The sequence below is a fragment of the Branchiostoma lanceolatum genome, chromosome 6 (genome assembly GCF_035083965.1).
Source record: "Branchiostoma lanceolatum isolate klBraLanc5 chromosome 6, klBraLanc5.hap2, whole genome shotgun sequence".
Taxonomy (NCBI): Eukaryota; Metazoa; Chordata; class Leptocardii; order Amphioxiformes; family Branchiostomatidae; genus Branchiostoma; species Branchiostoma lanceolatum.
Window position 1 is genome coordinate 16,420,500 of NC_089727.1, and position 21,842 is coordinate 16,442,341.

Here is a 21,842-nt window from a genome sequence, read left to right on the forward strand (position 1 = left end):
ATTAATACACGTATATCTTACAGTGACACTTGCCGATGATGGGGCGTAGAATTATGTCATGTGTGTGCCACGAAGGTTAAACTTTGTAGAATTACCTGGTCAACATTGCGAATGTTGTCCCATAAGTCCTTCGTATTCTTGTGCAGCAGTCGTCCGACTGCTCCGATGTATAACTGTAACAAAATATCAGTACTGATAAGTTCAACGAGAACAACGAACTAGGGAAAACAAGGAAATCGAGGACAAACGACGGAAACGAGGGAAAAGAGGGACAACAATAATCTTAGTAGTACAAAGACACCAAACCTGAACGAACAAAGGAGCACTGGCATAAGGCATATACTATCACGCAGCAGCTCGGAATCATAAAAGCACACGGTCATATAGAGACAGGGAAATCCGGTACATGCCCGTAGCCAGGGGGGGGGGGGGGGGGGGCGTGGAGTTCGGAAGAACCCCCCCCCCCCACAGGCTTGAAGGTCCACTTTTTAATGTTCAAGGTCTTTTTTTCAAGGTGGACTTATTTGTATCACCAGCGAAGCTGGAATCCTAGAAAAACTGCTCACTTTGTCTCTGATTTTTCCTCTGAAACCCCAAAAACACAGGAAATGGCCTTTCAGAAGATTCAATTTTTGAAATTTTACACGCTCGAAGGTCGTCCTGGGTACATGTACTTGCCCACACAAAGTCCGCGGCATCCTGTACTCCCGTGTCCCTGAACCCCAGGGGGTCCCAGTCGCACAATTTCCGCACCGCCCTCCGAGCCACCTTCACTTCTCCGTCGTACAGAATCCTGTCCGGGTCCAGACTGTTTTTCAGACGGCCGGCTACTTCGATAGCCGGTCCGATACCCCTCGGGCCGTCCGCTAACTGTTCAGGGCAGAAGAAATAAGACATCAGTGCAAAGGAGGGTGCAATCCTTCCACTCCCATTCGTTCTGTGTTGCCTGTGTTTGTTCATTTTGCCACCCCTGCCAACATTCCAAATATCATTAAGATCCATCAATGACTTCTCGAGTTATGCTCTTCACAAACAAACAAACAAACAAATAAACAGGCAGGCAGACACACATACACAGGCATAGAAGCAGACACATACATACACACACACACACACACGCACACGCGCGCGCGCGCACACACACACACACACACACACACACGAACACACACATATTTGTGAGACAGGCTAGGTTAACAAGCTAACTAGAGACTACCTGAACTGACGCCTCCACTATCCAAACATACCACCCCCACATGCAGCGTGAGGTCACTCGGACTTTGGATCCACAATTGTTAGCTCTTCTTCCTCACTCGTTTTCGTGCTCCGTTTTGATCTGCTCCGTCAGTAATGGTAAGTGATCAGTATCTGAACTTTTCAGAGTCCCGTGAGAGCTAGCTATGGCACAAGGAGTTCTTGCAATAGGCATGGAAAGGTTTGAACTTAATTTCTGTCGCTAAATGCAGCCAATCAATCAATCAACCGCAGGCATCAGGGCAGATGCATGGCGGCTGCAGACATCTCCCTCCAGGATGTTCTGTCACAGTCGCCATATTTCACCCAGCGGTTCATCATTGCAAAATTAGACCAGTTAGAGGTGCCCCCTCCCGTCTCAGAAAACAGCCCTGTTCATTAAGTTAGTCGTGACTAATCATGTTTCGGGTCTGTGTCTGTTATCTCAATCACTGCCACTGATTCAGACAATAAGACGAGATCCCCGGGTCAAAGTCTAAATCCCCGAACCCCTGGCAAACTATTGGAGCAGAAGGGACTCGGTACTTCCAGTCATAACTCACCCATAGATTGTGCAAACCTCATTTTTATGATGAATGAGAAACATTAGATACCTTTGTGGTAAATTATGAGAATTTCATATGTCACATGTAACTGAGATCGAGTTCTAGCGTCATTAGGCATCACAGTAATACATTGCATAGTTGATGAGTAAAGAATTGTTGACTCAAGTATGGTGGCGTGTGGGATACGGCGGTTACAGTCCCCCAAGCAGATACGGGGCCCCAGCAGATACGGTCCCCAAGCAGATACGGCCCTCCAGCCAAAGAATATGGCCCCGATAAGTTGAAAAATCGCCATGGGGAAGCCTGCAACGGAGGCTAGGTGGCGTAGGACTCTAATCATAAAGCTGTATTTTTGCTGTTTCAGGCCGAAGAGCTGCAATCCCGGATGATAGTGAGAGATGCAACTCACGACGACTACCAGGCCGTTATGAACATGGCGTCTCCCGACACCTTTCGGGACGGTTTCGACTACCTGCCGGCCAAGTTTCACGCCTATGTGGACGATCCCGACACGGCGTTTCTCCTAGTGGAGGTCGATGGAGAAGTGGTAAGATGTACGCAGGAAAGATTTTGTAGAGGCAAAAGATAACAACGTCTTTAAGGAAATAAAGTTGAAACGAAATTTGACAGGAAAAAGTGAAAGAAAAAGCTGCATGAATATTCGAAAAATTTAGGAAATGACGTGAACTTTGGCAGTTTCAAATGTTAGATTGAAACGTCTTACTAAGATATGATTATAAAGAATGCCAACGAACTAATGAGTATGATAAAAATTAATCATTTCTTAACGTATGAATCACTAATAAAAAAAACGTAAACCTTGATGTCGAACGGGAAATTCTATCCTATTGTTTTTACCTCGTAGGTCTTCCTCGATGTGGCACATTTGCGGGATGGTGGGGAAGCCCTTGTACCTAAAACAATACGCGTGGCTAAAAAATGGCAAGGAAGAAGATTCTCAAAAATATTTGTGAATGCCTCGCGATTGCAACTCTTTGCAAAAATAATTGAAATGTCAGGGCTACAACCAAAAGTTCTTCATATACTGAGAGACACGGAGCAACGCGCCTTAAAACGTCTAGACAGCGACCTGTCCTTCCGGATGATCTCTATTATTGTAAGTATATTACGTCATATCAAAAATATTATTACACAGACCCGCGCTGTTATGCCCTAGTCAGCGGCTACCGGGCTATTTTGGTCTCGAGTGGGACCCAGATCATTTTGATTCGGACTTAAACTGATCAGTTTCGACCATAGCGAAATAGATAGGCCTGATCTAAGCCGTGACCTAATCTTGGAAACATCGATTTGGTGGATCCCTGGTCCTGTGTGAGAGAGAGAGAGAAAAGTTCATGATCGATCTGATGGGGCATCGTTTAGGAAATGTTCCGTGTAGCATGACTGTGAAATCCGGTGTCACCACGATTTCGGAGCCCGGCGGCCGGGGTATGAACAGTGTCTGGTACAAATAAAAAATACAAACGACCTAATCTGAAATCACATTCCATCTAGACCACTGACGTCCCCAATTTCTACTTTGTCTCCCTAGAATATCATGTACTTTTGCTCGGACGCAATCCCCGTCAAGGACCGACTGACTGCCGCCCAGATCTCCCTCCCCACCCTCGTGCCCTACCAGCCGACCGACTTTCAACGCCTGCTGCCGCCCGCCTTCTCGGCTGCCGTCCTGTCTGAAGGCTTCGTCTTTGTTGATTGGGATCCGCACAAGCTTTCTGAATCCAACATGAAGAAGTTTGTAGAAGCGGGCTGCTACATCCTTGTCGACTCGACCAAATTGGCCGCCAAGAGTCTTAGTTTCGGCGGGAGTTACATGACTCCCCGAGGCAGGGTGTATCACATAGACATACACAGTAAGGACGAGGCTTTATGTAAGGCTCACATCTTAAACCACGTGAAGAATGCCTTTAGCCAGTATACAGGCATGATAACCTTCTATGTTATGGTGATTGACAAGGGGTTAAAGGATGTAGTGATGAAGTTTTGCGTCAGGGATTTGCATTTCGAACACCTTCCACATGATCATACATATGTTCTTGACGACCTTGACTTTGAAGCTTTACTGAACTCCGAGATGGGAAAATCCAAATACTGAGGACATAACTCAAACGTGGTTGACAAAATGCAGGTTTAGATGTGATTGGAATATTTTCACTATCTAGACAAATTTCCCTGTCGCCCGAAACTAAGATTTAGCGCGACAGGGTCCAGATTCATAACATAAGCTTTAGACAAACTAGAGTTCCATGACCTCATACCTTTGCCAATTAATGGTAACTTTTTCGTGTGACGTATTACAAATGTTTCCATTTGATATGCAAATAAGATCGCCATTTGCATGAATCATATTAGTTGATTATCTTCTCTACCCAAGTAGCCAATTAAGGCTTATCTTAGTTAAGAGGGCTATTGTAGCATTTACTCATAAATTGTGTAAATGAGGCCATATCGAATAATAATAATAAGTTAATTGCAAGTTCTTGCCCGTAGGCTAATTGCAAGTACATGTAACATGAAAGGACGGACAGGCAATTGATAACAATATAGTATGTGGCTATTCTATTCTAGATACTAACAATAAATTCTATCTTATTTGGGTTTGACTTCTTTTCCGAGACAGTGGAAGACGAATGATCCCACTTTTTCTGTGATGTGTGGGTTTTGTGATGTTAAGAGGAGAGTAGTTTTCTTTTTGTCCGTGGACAATAATGTTCACCTTTACTTAACTTCTTATTACTGCTATGCTACAAAATTCCTATCATTTACCAATATGGCATCATAGTATTTTCTCATCTGCAAATAAAGTCCTCATTCGCATAATCGATATCTATCGCATATCGATATTCCTCTCTTTCTCACTTACATGATGTAAAATGTTTGAGAGTCCTGTCATGGAATGCAAATTAGATCTTTAACATATGATAAAAGAGATGTATGCAAACATCATGACGATCCGTCTACCCCTTCTTGAGTTATTTTCTTTTAAAGTCCGACAAATAATTGGTCTCTGCAGTTCCAAACAAGCCGCCAAGGAGGGAAAACTTACACCACTTACTCCCTCCTTCAAGAGCAAAATCCCAACCACCGCACTTCCAGAAAATTAGACCTCAAACTTTGAAGTTCTGCTGCACTGCCGTAGAAAGCCGCAAGGACGCCCATTATGGAGCTTGACCTTTGTTATCCCGACCCCCCAGTCAATTACCAAATATCACGAGAATCCATCCACAGCTTCTCGAGTTAAGTTGACAGAATACAAACACACAAACATACAATGCCCCCTGCAAGCCGCCAGGAGACACATTATCAAACTTAACCCTCGTTTCCCCGATAACTACCTACCTAACAAATATTAGGAAGATCCGTCTTCAGCTTCTCGAGTTCACATCAAACACACATGCAATCACATCCACTCCACCATGACAAAACGGAAAACATAACCTTCTGGCGAAGATATCAGTTGTTATATCAGACCCGTTCACATACGTCGTGCGATCGCAAGCTGAGTACATTCTTGGAACAACCGTTGTGTATGTCTCCTGAAAAGTTCAGCTGCCTTGTTACTGGAAAAGTTGTCTTATAAGATCCTTTACGACGGTTGGTTCCGTTACTGCCTGCTTGAAAATTCTACAACAGAAAACTCGTACAGCGATCAACGACAAAATGTGCCCGCGCGCATCACCGGTAAATTCTTATAGCTATGAGATTCTTTTGACATGAATAAGCGTAATGTTTACCGCCATTAGCGTGTAAGTAGAACGGGACCCAATATTTACCACTGGAACAACAACCATGAAAGGTAAAGAGCTCTCACGTCATTGTCGACTTGCTTCAAGTCGTCAGACACGCAGTTGTCCGCCACTCTAGACCATCCTCCGGACGGCCGACAGTACCTTCCAATTTGCCCTGATGGAGATAAAACGAGAAGATGAAACAGTATGCGGCATGTTTAAGATGATGTCAGAACATTAGAGCTTCACATTTCACAAACAGGTTGAAAAAAGTGAAACAAAGCCCTGCCATCAGCTAGGACTCAGAGACTGAACAAGTCATTCCTGTACTGTGCCATAAGACTCTATAATGAAGATGCCTGACCCACGACTGTCCCGTTTTGGTTTGTGAAAATATGTAAATGTAAATGGTATGTATTATGTGAAACTGTATTGATCTTAAAATGAACGCTTGTAAAAATCGGAACACAATTCAGGGAGGCATTAGCTAATCCCTGCTCTTGTACGATTTGTGATGAATTGAATAACCATGAAGCAATTCATCTGATACCTTCATATCCACCCGGACAATCCACGTAGATTGCGTCTCCAGGCGGAGTCTCTGGCCAGGGAAACCCAAACTTCGACTCTTCCTCTGGACACGGACCAGCCTGGGAGTCTCCCTGGCCAAACTGTATCGGCAAAGGCAGGCCGTTTAGCGGGACAGGGCTGCCGTTAGCTGGGGAGGACTGTTGCGCATTGGGGAGAGAAGACGATCCCCGTGGTCCGACGGTGCTCTGTGAGGACGGGGACGATCCTGGTCCGGTGACGGGAGGGGACCCGCCTGTCGCCGAAGACGAGCCGTTGGACGCCCCGCCGCCACCAGAAGAGGACGAAGATGAGGATCCACCGCCCGATGATTGAGACCCGCCGCCCGAGGAAGACGCAGACGACTGGTTGGAACTGCTTCCCGACACCGGTGCGTTGGCGCTGACAGTTGCTTGAGGGCCGGCACTTGGGGTCTCAGAAGAGCCCGGTGAGCCACCTAGGAGACAGAGACAAGTTTTAGTGGAAAACCATAAAATTTCTGTAAAAGATCTGTCAATTCTTCAAGACCTTTCCAAGTGAAAGCACTAGATTAACTTCATTGATTTCACCAACTGCACGCCTCGCAGAATAAAAAAACTTATTTTCCTTAAACTTAAGTGTTTCAACCAGTTCTCTGCTAGGACGCTAGACCTTCAGATGTAGGAAAATACCAAGCAACTCACACGTATCACACTCTGTAATTTAAACTCACCAGGAATAACGGTCTGTGTTCCTGCAAAGTTCACAGTAGACAGAAGAAATATTACAGGCACGACAATGCTCTTAACTTGACACATTTTGAAGACACCATTTAAATGACATTCGTCATATAGACTGCCAACGCCCTTACTAAATTTGCACACAAGAAGAATAATGCTACGCTGAGTGTATTTTCTTTGAAACTGTCGGTTTAGATTAAGATGTTTTAGCTGTTGCCATGCAGCAGATGTTTAGGAATATAAAAGTGGTTATGAGAATACAACAGGTGCTTTATGCGATGGCTGGTTCAATTTGGCTGTCTGGTATCAAATATCTCCAGTAATAGTACTTAATACGGATGTTGATGTACATTTTTATTTTGACAAAGGAGAAAAACTATAGGGCAAACTCTGAATTTCTAGTATGCTTAACTATTAACGAAAACTTTATAACAAACATTGAGCAAGTCTGAATAGTTGTTTGGATACGTCTTTACAAGAGACGCTGTTGTCACTTAAATGAGTAAACGGCGATATGGAATTACAAACGTGACAAAGAATTTATTGTCTGGGGCAGTTTTTACAGACGAGTGTTTTTGTGTAGAAAAGGGTTTTGGTAATACAAACATGCACATTTGCGATTTTATTTTTTGTTATTATACCTGTAATGGACGCCATATGTGTACTGAATGATACTTGTGACGCCTTACACAAACGAAGCATATGGTGCTTGTTTTCACTGGTATCTACGTCATCTAGTCCATAACTAACAACAATCTGACTGGACAAAACTAACAAGCGTTGGCTGTGTTTTTGTCAGTTCAGTCGTGCAATTTCACTCAAACAATCAGATATGGTGGTCTTAACCAGCCAGTAACTCTCAACTGCTGACGTTTCGGTGTCTGTCAGACACCTTCTTCAGAGCTGCTGACTGGAGTACTGCTTCTCGCCGCTAAAAGAGGCTCTGAATAAGGTGTCTGACAGACACCGAAACGTCAGCAGGTGAGATTACCTGGTTGTGTAAAAATAAGTCTCCGAAATCCTATGTTCTACCAACCTGATGAAATTATTTTCGGGGGTAGCCTTAACCCCAATCAACATAGGTCAGAAACACAAACACAAAAACCACACAAGAACAGACAGACAGACGGATACACAGACAGACGAACCAAAAACAACACTTCACTCCCCTGGAGGTAAAGAGATCTCTTAAGCCTGATGGAGTCAGTTTTGTCATGTTGTGATCACATCCGCCATGAAAAATAACCTTGACATTGTTTTCAGATTCACTAACCACGCATGTGACAAAATGGAGGTGCCACGAGCATTTCCCGAGCTGTATATACAACATTCTGTTTTGACATTGATGATCATTTATAATTCATGACGAATATTTGAAGGGGACACTCCTACATTCCTGGGGGATTGATTCTAATTCACTCCCACGCCCATGTCCTTTCACCGGCGTGTACTAAGCGTGAATCTACGTGATAAAGAAACATGAATATGATATGACCTAAGCAGTTCAATAACGGAGAAGAAGAATGTCCTCGTAATATAAACAGTTAGGCCACAATAAGTGAATTCCAAGGATGACATCAGTGCGCGCATTGATATTCGCATGATTTCGAAAAAAATTGTTTCCCTCCGGAGATGGTAAACATGACAAATAAATAGTACCGAAAACGGGAAAACATGTCGTTTGTTAGCCTTTATTGTACTTGTAGAAGTTATCTAGTTGGTGAAGTAGCCTTGGCCTTTAGCTCGTTAAGTAATGATAGCCTACCACACTATTGTCACTTTATGCACTTCATGAATACAGGAATAAAAGTCTCGTTGGCCGTGAAACCATGTTTTGTCGCTTCAATTATTTTTACATCGTTTATGGTCTCTATTTGGAAAATTTAGGCGTTTCGTTTTTAACCCATCTTTTAGCCAAATTTGGAGTCTGCATGGATGCCATCCATAAAATATACTTGCTGTGGCCGTAGCTTTAAAACATACTCTGATACATACGTATAAATGTTACGTTGATGTATTTGGCATATGTAGAACGTATTATGATTGATGTGCGTACTATTGGTAACAACTTACCGATGACATGGAAAGGTTGTTGAACACCGTGGCACATGGGCGGTATTACGTTACCGTGTCCTGCGCATGGGTTTCTCCCTGCAAGATATGGTATATAATGGACGTTGGTATATAATGGACGTTTCAAATCGGGAACAATACAAGTTAGCAATGCCGAATCCAACACGTTTCACATCTGCATTTGGTATCAATTAGAACACGATGGGGAGGGGCAACTTTGTCGGTTCAAAATCACCACTGTAATTTACATATGTATTTCCAAACTTACACTTATACATTTGAAAAACAGTACACTGCTTCAAATCAAGTCAATCAGCTTGCAACAACATACCTGTCTTAAAATGTCAGTGGATGAAAAAGTATTAGGATAGAAAGTTTATTAGAAACACATGATTTCATTTCTTTACATAGTGTGATACGCAGTACGTGTGCACCGACCCGCTAGCAATAACAATCACACCGCTGTCTTTATAGTTGTTAACGTTAGAAACTACAACAGTAACAAAGTAACATAATCTCTAACGTTACCAACACAATGTCTTAAGCTTTCTCTGTGCAGAGTAATAATGGTGTCTAACACTGTATCTCTCCTTAGTACTGAAATGCTATCACAAGCAACTACCATGATTGTCGTCTGCAAAGAAAATGAACAAGAAAATGCACGTACATGGTATTCTCTCCGCTGTTGGTAGTAGAACTATCGAATACAGCAACACACAAGACAAGACAGCCCGTAGCATGTTGTACGTCTTCAGCAAGCTGAAATGATCTATGGCATCTCTAGCTGCAAACGTTCCCGACAGACATGACCACTGAAACCACCATAAACTATCCCTTACATGTTTCATGTTGCACCCATTGAGCATTTTGAGGAATGCGATCTCCTCTTTGCTTAGTGTCTCGTGTATTTTGTAATTAGAACGTCATGTTGGCGTTTTATGTCTGCTATTAAATGTGATTAATTGTGTTTATTCGCCGCAGTCGATGATGTGGTGGACAGCTCGACATTGCGTGTGTTGATATCGAAATACGTGACGTATGCAGCTAGTAAAATCTTATGTCAAGACTAATCTAGTTAAATACCTGGGTTCGTATACTCGGCTGTATTCCGTCAGTTCTTACGCCTCTAAATTCTACAACGTAAGCGGATTTATCTAGAATGGAATGAAATTTGTGTCTGTGTGTGTGTGGGGGGGGGGGGTCAGAGCCCAGAAAAGTGCTATATCAAGCTTGTGCGAGGAAAGCCCCATACCACCAAATCTATTCTATGTATTTGCATTGCAATTTCAATGAACTGAATAGATGTACTATATGTAACACTTAGTATCATTATCATAAATAAGATTTTACAGACACAACGTTTAACGATGCATCTTGGATTTCAATATTCATGAAAACTCGTATTGTAAACATCAAGCCATCTAAAGTACGTTTGATTTATATTCTTCTGTATTAACGCTGACAGTTTCTGATATGGGTTTATGACTCTGTGGAAAATATCAATCTTGATGTAATACGACACCTGACGCAGGTATACGTAGGTTTGCGTCACCAGGTGATGTGTTTACCTGTTGGCTGAATGAAGGGAAGTAGAATATGATATGAAAGTTTACAGTCAATAAAATATGTACCATACCTTGGTCGGTAACAGATTATCTTGCCGAGACAAGTTAATGAAACTACGGAGATATGAACAAGCGGTTACATACTGTACTTTTCTCGAGGCTTCCTTAACTTTCATATATTTCATGCACATTGCTTATATTTTTTAATGTCATATGAACATGAATACTGTGATTGAACAGATGACAATATTCGTTTTTTTAGCTATATCTCATGTACTGGTATTGCCTTGTTCAGCGAGTTGAAGAAACGTGATGTCACTCAAGGCGCCGGAAGTAATCTCCGTACCTTATCCAGTCATATAAATTAATTTTCCTTTAGAAATATTTTATCTGGATGTCTAACCTTCACAAGTGTCCACTGTTAAGGCTATGCCACTTTAGAAACTGTAACAATGCCAATGTTGCAGATACAAATATAATATGACTGCCCAAAAAATCAACATATTTTGTGAAAATTCATCTTTAATGGTCTTGAAACATGTGAAGGCTGCCTCTGTGGTCGAGGAAAGTAGCCCGTTCATTTCTCTTCTTGGTTGCTTGTGTTAACATTAGAACATTACATAAGGTATTATAAAGCATGATCATGATATATGGTCATAAGTGCAGCTGTAGAATCGTGGATCCGTGTTTATAAAAAAAATGATAAATCATACACAATGTATTACATTTTATGCAATCACAAACGTTAAAGATCTACTATCATTAAAAACTATATCATTCTGTGCAGCTTTTTTCAACGACATTCTATATATTTACAAGTGTAACATTTTGGCAACAAGCAAAAACTAAGATTTATATAACTGAAATAAGCGCAACATTTGCTATAGAGAGCATATTAGCTTTCTTATCGAAGTGCATGTATGAAAGTGGCCGTCCCTTTAACACGATATCGCTACCGAATGCAGTGCTGCTAATAACGAACCGTTTCCCCTCACAAGGTCTTGAGTGCCAAAGGTTTCAGTACAGAATCGTTTCCAGATCAAAAATAGCACAAGAACTTCAACGTAAAAAAGGAATTCTCACTCAAGACTAATAATCACGATAAATAATTACCTAGAGAGAGTTTTGCACGCCCTCCACTAGAGTATAACGCTCGTTCTCATTTAAATGTACACACTTCGTAACTTCCGTTACTGTTTAAAGTAAGACGTTACTGACATTAAGTTATACCACATATAAGGTGCCAAACTGTCGTTTTTAAAAGCCAGAAAAGTTTTAAGTCGTCATAAAAACGGCAGTTTGGCACCATATATGTGGCAAATCTTAACGTCAGGAACGTCTTACTTCAAACGGTAACGGAAGTTGCAGAATGTGTACATTTAAATGAGAACGAGCGATGAACGTGTACTACGTTTGTATGATAGTAAACGATGACATTACAAATTAAGGAACGACAATCTATCTATTGCTCACACTTTGAAAGGATAAATTTCCTGAATCAGACAAGTAGTATTTATAGTCTTGCCATTCTGCAGGATTTGTCCACATTAACTGCATATAAACGTTATTTTCAGATTATAAATAATTAATAGTTGTACTGAATGTGTATGTCACGAACTAACAATGACGCGAAATTATCGACTGTAATGTTGAATGGCAAAATGTGCTAATCCATAACAACACGATAACAATCTGAAAAATTACATTAGAAATCTGGTATTTCTATATTAATTATAGACTGGTATGTACAGAATGCATGAACATTTTGTTGCAGAGCTTGAGAATCGTTTGTAAATTGTCTTTTTGTAAAGTAATGATTTGTGGTCATTGTTTCACGGGTGTCACCGAACGTACAGTTGAACATTTTGTCAAGTGGACTAGAAAATATCTACAGTGATCCCTTGTTTCATGTATGTATATATATTACAATTCAAAACTGGAGAATGCAGTTGTCATCCCAGAAAATAATGGACCTTTCATTTTGATACTTTTTATGTGTAAGTATCACAGATGAATCTTCGACAAATTAGATTGACATTTCCATGGTTGTGTTCTATATTGTACAAATTTTAATCATCGTGCTTCATAAAGGTTTCCGTTATATGCTTAAGACTAAAAAATATTATTCAACTCCGCACTGTTTTTCTCATAGTAGGAGACCAGGACAGGTTTGGTCTCTTCAATTGACTATTTTTGCACTCTTGAAGCAGAGGTTGGTGGAGAAGATTGTGACCTTTTTTTATCATATGCCCGTTTTGGTGGAGATTGCCGACAGAAAACCGGGCATATTCTCCACCAACCTCTGCTTGGACAATAGTATTTTGTCTGTTAACACAATCCAAGGTGCGCATCCATACAGCGTCCCCATCCTGTTTTATCAGCCGTGGAAGAACCTCTCCACCCGGTAGCCGCTTGAGGACGAGCCCCTGGGGAACCGGTGGTGGTCAACCTCCTTCATGTACCGCGGCTTCTCCTGGATAACTCGTGTCGAAAACTCCAGGTAAGACACCTGGAGGATATAATCAAAGTACGAAATCGTCATTTTGCCTTCCACGAACATTTCCTTCAAAGCTTTGTTAGGTATAACTCGTGTTAGAATCACCACCATGTAAGGTGCACTGAAAATGGAGTGGGGAATCCCGGTGCTGGAGTTGCCGTCCCCATAGATCCCATACGAGTCCATAGAAAAGAACCCAATAATGTACTGCTTGTTGGGTTCTATTCAAATTTGTCCTACAAGCTTCTGCGCGGAAATCATAACAACAAATTATATTGTGGCCTTGCACTGGGCAAACTCGTTACTGAAAAAAACTGTTACAATGTGTATTACAAAGTGTTATGGAAAGGAGAGAAACACGACCGTTCAGTGAAAGTGTAACAAAGGTAGAAGATTCTAATATCCAAGCAAATGTCGGGAGGGCAAAATCGTCATGTTTTCTTAGCTGCCTGTTTCTGTCCCAAATTGTCTTCCGAACAGCTCAGTGGAAAACCAATGAGGCTATATGGGGAACCTCCTTGGGAAAAAGTGACGATTTTCCTCCAAACATCTGCTTGGTGACCCCAAGTCTTCATGTGAGTTGGATGATTAGACAAAAAACTGTAATCTTTACATTTAGTGTAATTATGTTGATTTTTGTTTGTTTGTATTTGACTATACATACACTACATGTTTTATTTATCTACGTATGACGCAAGGCCCCGCTGCAAACTAGTGTTAATCACGGAGCTGGGCAACCCTGGATAAATATGACAAAAAATAGACAAATTGATAAATGAAATGAATAAAATTAGTAACAGCTCACCTTTGCGCGTATGTTGTGCCTCATCTCGCCTGTCTTCTTCCACAGGTCGGTGACGAAGGCCCACCTATCGTTCCTGTGCGCGCTGCTGACGCGAAATGACGCGCCTGTGATGGTGAACGCTCCCCGGATGCCCTGTCCTCTCAGGTACTCCTTATAGAATTCCTTCATCGCGCTTGTAAAGCTGACCTAAGAAGGGTATTAGTGGAAGAAATGTAATCTCCAAGCAGATATAGCTGTTGTGCTTATTTTGGCGTAACTGGCGGTGTTTTGCACGTGTTGCACGTGGCACGGGGGATCTATAGAAAGCGCATAATCTCAGCGCAAACGTTCAAAACGTCACCAAATGCGCTCAAAACAAGCCCGACTGCTACATCTGCTTTGGCGGTAAGAAGAAAGGGTACAATTATGAGGCGATTACCAGTATACACTTCCGGTCTGTAATCGAATGGCAGAAGCACAATAGTACGCGCGTATGACATGGTCTATCCAGTGTGTCTTGACTTTGACAATGTATACTGAAACCGGCCTTTCGTAAGGTTGTTAAATCTTTTTCAAGCTTTCCAGAGAGCATATATGGCAAAGAATAGTGCAGTGTCTACAAAGAAACCTAATCATACAATCTGACGAGGGTAGTCCTTCTACATTATGTTCTTGATGCAGGAAACGTTGGAAAGCTTGATAACTACTAGCCTCTACCTACCAGGCACCACAGGTCGCTGGAAAAATAGTAGAAATTGACCAAATAGACAGATAACATGCCAGATAAGTTAGTCCACTAAAGGAGTACAGTTTGCGACCTAGCTAGATAACTACATCGGCTGGGCATCATTACTGACCCTCAGTGTGTACCGTCTGCCCGTGGAGGCCCTCCCGATGGCGTGCCCGAAGGCCTCCAGTATCTGTGTCCGTATCCCCGCATGGTGTGTGTTCACCAGCATGATAAAACTACCTGCAACAACATGTCACATGTCAGAAGGAAAGGCAACGCCATCGAGAAAGGATATCGATGTACTGCTTTGTGTTAAATCAATGGGGAACTCGTTAGACCTTAATGAATTTGGGTAATGTCCCTACTACCTGGTCATTGCTGTAAAACTATTTATGGTGTGTTTCTATTCAAGGATAAGCCAACACTTAATTAGTTTAAAAACAAGTACATCTGTATTGCCGTAACTGTTTTTAGTGAATGTATACCGTGCCCATTTATTGCCAATGTTATTATGCATTCCATCTAATCAAATAGCCATTTGTGATAACGCCTACATGTATGAGGCCTTCACAAGTAACTAAACAGAAACTACCCGTCTCCAATGGATATAAAGTCGGCATGTGCACTGTAAGTATAAAAAACCCAAGGGGCGAGTACGCCGCTCTCGAACCCGCACCGATCCCGATCCGCACGGCTTGGGAATCCAACACGCTAACCACTAGGCTAAAAGGGCCGCACCGGTTAGACTGGTCAGTTAGTGGAGGTTGATCCCCACTGTTACAGATGTATTAAGTTTACCCTTTATTCGGCTCTCCTCCTCTGCGGCTGCGTAGTCGTCCGATCCTGTAGAACTCAGTCTTGAGATAGCAGACTTCTGGGATCGAATCGTACACGTCATCCACAATGGCGCCCGCAAAATGGCGTCCCTCAAGTCGAGAAGTTCGTCATCAGTATTGACTTGGATGTGTCTGTTAATGAGAGAGTAAAACAAGATCGGACTAGATGGTTAGATGGACGCCTAAGCAGAGGCAACTTCAAATGATTTTGATCTCAAAGAAATAAATGGAAAAGAAGTACTTCATACCCAGTCAAATGATAAGCTACTCTCAATAAGGACACTATTTGAATACATGTACAATGTCATGTATCTATGTTTAATAAGTGTATCAGAAGATGGTGGTCTTGTGAATACGTTTGTCAACTACTAGTAATTATCTCCATGAAAAATGGAGATATTGTTTTGGGTGTGTCTGTCTGTGTGTGTGTGTGTATGTATGTGTGTATGTTTGTGTTTCCGCACCACTCCCGTCAGCATAACTCAAGAACCTCTTGATGGATTACAATGATATTTGGGATGTGGGCGGGTGTTGTGAAGCCGAAATTTAAGGTCGATTTTGGGCCCCCTGGTATGTGACCTTGGTACTGCAGCAGAACTGCAATTTTTGTATCTTTTGACCTGGACGTGCTGTAGTCTTGATTTTTGGGTGGCAGATAGCTTGTGATGTAATAAAGAAGTGGTGTAGGTTTGGGCCCCCTAGCAGCTTCCTCTGAAACTGCAAGGGCGTTTTTGTGAAAATCTTCTAAGGAGAATAACTGAACAAAGGAACAACGGATTTCCATGATATTTAGTATGCAGGTAGCTAAGATAGAGATATATACTATGAAGTGCAAATTATGCTAATTGGGACTTAATTTGCATAGCTAATGAGGAAAATCTATATTTGCAGTGTTTTCCATTATCAGACTCAAATACATGTAGCGTATGTAGTTTATGGAAAGTGGGTCAGCAACAGATACCAATTATGCAAATAAATTCCTAATTTGCATAATCAATGCAAAACACCATATCTCATCTAATTGGAAAATTATAGGACTGTCAATATGATACTTAGTAAACAGGTAGCTTAGACAGATATATACATAATGAAGTGCAAATTATGCTAATTGTGACTTAATTTGCATAGCTAATGAGGAAAATCCATATTTACAGTGTTTTCCATTATCAGACTCAAATACATGTAACATATGCAGTTTATGGAAAGTGGAGCATCAACAGATACCAATTATGCAAATAAAGTTCGTAATTTGCATGATTAATGCAAAACACGATAATTCATCTAATTGGAAAATTATAGGACTGTCAATATTGCAACATGTAAGTTAGATAAAGGTGTTTATGACCAAGCATATATTATGCAAATGTGTAAGTCATTTGCATGAATAGAATTGTTCATGGAGATATGAGGTCGTGGAACTCTTGTTATTGATATTTTCGATGAACTGTTCTTCTTTTCCGAAATTGGGAACAAAGGCAGAAGTTTTCCGCTTACTCTTTGCAGAAGAACTTATGTGACAACTTAATGGCTCTATGACCGCGAACTTTGACATTTTGCCAAATTGAACACGGATGATTAAACAGACTTGAACAATACGTGACCAAATTCAAATTTTAGGAGAATAACGGACATTTGGCTATCTACAGGACTGTGATAGATGGAATACCTTTAGAACAAAAACCACTGTAATTCAAGAATTAAAAAAAATAATAACTGTAATTTGATTATAAACAAAAAACTCTTTGATGATTCTATATATTCATACTATTCTCACAAAACATGGTGTACACAAGGACATTACATAATGTCCTTGGTGTGCACTTTAACGCGTTCGATACATCAGATTCATGTTGAGGTTTTAGAAGACATTATAGCTTGCCTCTGGAGAAAACGGAGAGTTGGTATTTAGATTTGTTAACCGAAGTTGCCCTCTGGTACCCTACCACTTACCCCCGACCGCCTAAACAGTTACATTTGAAACCCATTCATGCGGATAATGCAGATAGACCGACCCAACTGCACAGGGTCTCGTGTCGGTGTTCTTCAAATCCCAGGGGCAACAATAGAATATCCTGAACCAGATCTCAGCGTTTCAACAGTCCCGTTGTTCCACGCGCTCGTGTGCGATAAGATGATGGAATGTTAGCCCATGTATCAACACACGTCGCCAGAGAGACTATTGACGAGACGACGGGGGATGAAACACAGTTTGTTCGGTCTCCCACGGCGCGTGACACCTCCGAATTACGGGGTGAATCCGAGGGTCACGTGTGACGTAGCAACTATTGTCTCCCCCGTCTTATGGTATTTTATCCAAACCTTTGTTAGGGCCCCGTGCTGGTTTAAGTCCCGAGCTGACGTGTGTTAGGATCAGGCAAGATTGAAAACCCAAAAGTCCAATCAAAACAGGTTTGTTACATTGAAAGGACAGTGTTGTTATCGTTGGAATTTCGCAAATGATTTATAAGAGGTCACGAATGTGGAGCTATTCTTATTCTGGCCTTTCAATAAGATGACTTGAAAACTCCACATTATCCAGTTCGCGATGATATTGATATGAAACATCATCAGTGGATAAGCTAAGAGCATTTACCATGAACGTTATAGTACAGGAAACAATTTCGTCAGAATTTTTCTTAACAGAACAGGTTTATGGAAATACAGGATCAAATTGAATATATTTTATAGGAAGTATGAAGGCCAAATAACACTTTATATTGGCTGAACTAAATATCTTCAACGTTAGAATGACCTTTCGATATTATGGCGTTGTGTTCGTGCCAAAATGAATATTACGTTACTTGAATAGCCATCTGGATAAGATATTTCTTAGCGATGAAGAAGAGTGGACAGATTTACGCCTCAGTAGCAGTGATTGTGTGCACGTCGTTAAAAAGAAACCAGGCGCACTTAAACAATCACCCTAAGCACCTCTGTGCCCTGGATTTCCTATCATATTGTGAGAATACAATAATGCCCGAAGCGTCGCGCATCATGCGTATAATTAATAATTCAATACCAGTCTCATTGTTGTGATGAATTTGACATGGTCTCTGTATTAGATTGCTTATGATATTGTTTATAATTATATATCTCGGCCCACTTTATAGCGACCTATTTTTTTTTTTTTTTTTTTTTTTATTGCAACATTTACAAACAAGACATGATGACGACAGACTCAAGCTTACAGCTTATTTTCATGTCGTCATCGACAGAATACATTACAGAATAACAAAACAAATTTTACAAATACTGAAAATGACAAAAAAACAGGTGCGGACATGCAAAGCATAAGAGCAACAAATTATCTCAAATAAACTACATAACAGAAATCATTAAATGTAAGAAAAATTGAAATCAATAAACAGATAAATATGTGGACAGGTACTACAAGACTGGTAGGATGGTGGTTTACTACTCAAATCTTTTGGATTGTATAATGAAAAGTTGGACATGCTGTAAGAGTTTGACATTGTTTGAATTCGAAAGGAAGGGTAAGCCTTTAAGCAGTAATTGAATTAGAACATCATCCGAGAGATTATTGAGATTTATGACTGAACCTACCAGATTTTCTAAATTACTGAAGAGAAAGGAACGGTGTTGTGTGTAGTTAGGGCAGTACAAGAAGTAATGAGAAATACTTTCACAAGGATGGCCACAGGTACAAGCAGGACTGGTAACTAGGTTTCGAGTGTACAAATTGAAGTTTAAACTGAAAGTACTAGCGACCTATTTAGCTATATCTCTGTTCCACTGTGTCCGAATTGCTTTTATCGTACACTGTAACAGTAAACAAATCCGGATATCAATGGTATAAAGAAGAAGAAGTTGGTGCAATTATTGATAAGCATCTCTCTAACGTGAGGCTTTGGGTAGAAGATAGTTTCAGATCGGACGGAATTGCAGACTCTACAAGCTGATGTGACGCACGACACATTTCCAATCCTCGTGATCGTTCAGGACAATACATTAAGAACACCTGGTTTCCAGAGTGACTTAAGTCTCTCACGTGAATTAAGCCCGGGGGGCTGGGGACGACCTCTACCGAATTCGTGACCTTAAAATGTCGTTACCTATACATAAATCCACTCTGCTATATATGATCGTACTGTTTATTTTACCTGGCTTTTCAGATAGGTTTCCACGTTCGGTATTACGTATAGAAATGGGTTAAAATCTTGGTGTGAAGTAGCAGACGTCCCGGGGGATTGCTGTGTCCCAAATGTAGAATACAAAGCCTGAGAGGACACGCATATACATACCATCACATATACACTCACCTAGACAGGGCGTTCCTAAACAGAGGCATATCTGCGATCACTACGGCGGCGGACGGGTCGTGGGAGAGCGTCCTGCTCCGCCCATCCCACGTGAAGATACTCCTCGGCAGTTCCGCCATGAAGTTCTCTATCCTGACGGCCCCCACCGCCATGTTCCCCATGCCGATCCCGTTGCTACCGCCGCCACTGCCGTTCGGTCTGTACGGTAGCGCCGCCATCTTGGTTATTGCGTGACGCGGCCTGTTCAAGACCCCCTGTCTGTTGTCCCCTGTATTGTACGGCTAGAGCAGGGAGATAATGATTCTTTATGACATGAGAGCTCCCGAGAATTAAGCGTAGAATATGTATTTCCGTTCGTGTGGATATCCAAGTATCAACTTATCAAATCTGCAAATAATAAGTAGTGATAGCTAATTCTGACATGGCGCTTTTTGGGTCGATTACTTCAACTCATGATGACGCATCTTTTGTGCCTGTTTTAACAGAATCAAAATTATGAATTTATAAGTAGTAGTCATCTATTAGCAGTTTTGTAGTATCGAATAGTACTGGTAAATGAAGGTAAATTTTACGCTGTTGACGACAGAAGAAATAGAAAGCGTTAAAGACAGCTAAAGAGACACTTCCGGCTTATTCGAAATTACAGCAAACATCACTTAGGCAGGTGTGTGGAAGTTCCACTCCGACATACTCGAATTTGAATGGGTTTGTAGAAGACCGAAAAAAATGGGACTGCGATATAAATATCAAAACAGTGCCCTTTTCAGTGATAGTAACTTTTCTAAACAACATAAGATTTCTTAAAAGACACTTCCAAAGACGCTAAGTCTCATAGTTTTCTGTAAAGCTCTGTAACGTTACTTATAAAACACTTATATAGCAATTCTGTAGCGTCAATTGTGGTTTTATAGCTTCCCTTTCTACGGAAACAGTCGTAAGATTTACCTTGTTTGCGTTGACTCCTGGAGATGACCGACTAAGTTTCATGAGACTTTCCGAGAACACTTCCCTCTCCTGACTTGTTTAACGTTCACGGTCACGTGGTCCACGGTTAAACAAGTCACCCTTCAAAGGCCAAGGTCAATCAGACGCAGAATAACACGAGCTCTTAAAGCTACAACGATGTGGCATCCAGCCCTCTTTATCATCTACAATGTCTACCCTAACTGTTACCACAGAAACCATTTAGACTCAGGACAGTTATTTCAAAGCCCGATGTTTATGCGCTTCCTGACTCATTCCACGCCATTGATACTCTACAAGAAAGGGTTGATTGGGAAGATTGCATCCTGGAAGCCAGACCCCTTCGGCCAAGGAAGTCAAAATGGCATCGTGTGGTGCAATCGGCAGGGTGTTTCGCCCACAACCGAGAGGTCCCGGGTTCGAAACCACTGATATGCCTGATATGTTGTGCCCTTGCGAAAGGCACTTAACACGACTTTCCTCACTTCACTCAGGTGTAAATGAGTACCTAGCTTCGGTTAGGGACGTCCCTCGGATAGGACGTTATATGGAGGTCCCGTGTTTGAGAAGAGCCACACCTCGAACACGTTAAAGAACCCACCGAAAAGAGTAGGGGTTCGCCCTTAGTAATAGCCTCGGGCTAGTTGTGCAACCCTGGTATGTACTTCAACTTCAACTTATTGAACCCCCAGATAACCCCGCGAGGGGCAAAGTAGGGGGGGAGGAGGTCCCAGGCTAAGGCGGGCAGGCCTCCAGCCTGGCGCGGAAAGACTCAACGGTGGGAGCCGTAACAACCGCGCCAGGCAGGGCGTTCCACTCGGGGATGGTGCGGGGGAAGTATGAATATTTGTAAGAGTCTGTTCTGGTGTAAAGTGGTTGAAATTTGAGCGTGTGGCTTCCCCGGGTGCGCCCCTGAGCTGGTTTCAGTAGACTATCTGTATTAATATTGATGTGGTTATTAACTAGCTTATAGAAAAAGGTGAGGCGGGCGTTCCTCCTCCTTTCAGAGAGAAGGGTCCACTGCAGGTCATTGAGCATTTGTGTCACGCTGCTAGTCTGCCGGTAGTAATTCAGAGTCACTCGGGCGGCCCTGCGCTGGACGGCCTCCACCGCCTGTATCCAGACGGTGGCACTATATTCCAAGTGGGGCCGCACCAGCGCTTTGTAACAAGTGGCCTTGACCATAGATGGACAATGGGTCAAATTGCGCCGAATGACCCCTAATACCCTGCCGGCTTTGCTGGTGGCGTAGTTGATATGGGTGTCCCACCGCAGATCGT

At 41.9% G+C, this 21,842-nt stretch overlaps 3 protein-coding genes across 3 annotated transcripts; 1 reads left to right on the forward strand and 2 right to left on the reverse strand.

The window, feature by feature from the left end:
• Positions 1-56: 56 nt before the first annotated feature.
• Positions 57-7,491, reverse strand: LOC136437518 (corneodesmosin-like). Its single transcript, XM_066432133.1, has 5 exons — positions 7,476-7,491; positions 6,099-6,572; positions 5,632-5,723; positions 679-870; positions 57-173 (listed from the first exon to the last, which is right to left on the reverse strand). Exons 1-5 carry the CDS (start codon positions 7,489-7,491, stop codon positions 57-59), a joined length of 891 nt encoding a protein of 296 aa, XP_066288230.1.
• On the forward strand, positions 2,052-4,749 carry LOC136436870 (probable N-acetyltransferase 16). Its single transcript, XM_066431248.1, has 3 exons — positions 2,052-2,346; positions 2,665-2,916; positions 3,352-4,749. The coding sequence occupies exons 1-3, from the start codon at positions 2,185-2,187 to the stop codon at positions 3,913-3,915; spliced, it is 978 nt and encodes a 325-aa protein (XP_066287345.1). The 5' UTR covers positions 2,052-2,184; the 3' UTR covers positions 3,916-4,749.
• A 3,485-nt stretch (positions 7,492-10,976) lies between the features above and the next one.
• Positions 10,977-20,638, reverse strand: LOC136436863 (uncharacterized). The gene is made up of 6 exons (XM_066431242.1): positions 20,545-20,638; positions 19,600-19,880; positions 15,282-15,451; positions 14,611-14,723; positions 13,775-13,960; positions 10,977-12,981 (listed from the first exon to the last, which is right to left on the reverse strand). Exons 1-6 carry the CDS (start codon positions 20,584-20,586, stop codon positions 12,850-12,852), a joined length of 924 nt encoding a protein of 307 aa, XP_066287339.1. The 5' UTR covers positions 20,587-20,638; the 3' UTR covers positions 10,977-12,849.
• Between the last annotated feature and the right edge of the window lie 1,204 nt (positions 20,639-21,842).

Bases quoted from the DNA above. Each gene is read 5' to 3' on its own strand.
- LOC136436870 (XM_066431248.1), top strand. From the start codon at position 2,185: ATGATAGTGAGAGATGCAACTCACGACGACTACCAGGCCGTTATGAAC. The intron at 2,347-2,664 runs GTAAGATGTACG...TTTACCTCGTAG, and splicing joins TGGAGGTCGATGGAGAAGTG to GTCTTCCTCGATGTGGCACA. The intron at 2,917-3,351 runs GTAAGTATATTA...TTGTCTCCCTAG, and splicing joins TCCGGATGATCTCTATTATT to AATATCATGTACTTTTGCTC.
- LOC136437518 (XM_066432133.1), bottom strand. The intron at 871-5,631 runs GTGAGAGCTCTT...TGCCCTGAACAG, and splicing joins TGAAGCAAGTCGACAATGAC to TTAGCGGACGGCCCGAGGGG. The intron at 174-678 runs GCAAGTACATGT...ATTTTGTTACAG, and splicing joins ATGCCGCGGACTTTGTGTGG to TTATACATCGGAGCAGTCGG.
- LOC136436863 (XM_066431242.1), bottom strand. From the start codon at position 20,586: ATGAAACTTAGTCGGTCATCTCCAGGAGTCAACGCAAACAAG. The intron at 15,452-19,599 runs GTGAGTGTATAT...TCTCATTAACAG, and splicing joins TTTAGGAACGCCCTGTCTAG to ACACATCCAAGTCAATACTG. The intron at 12,982-13,774 runs GTGAGCTGTTAC...TATATCCTCCAG, and splicing joins GGCACAACATACGCGCAAAG to GTGTCTTACCTGGAGTTTTC.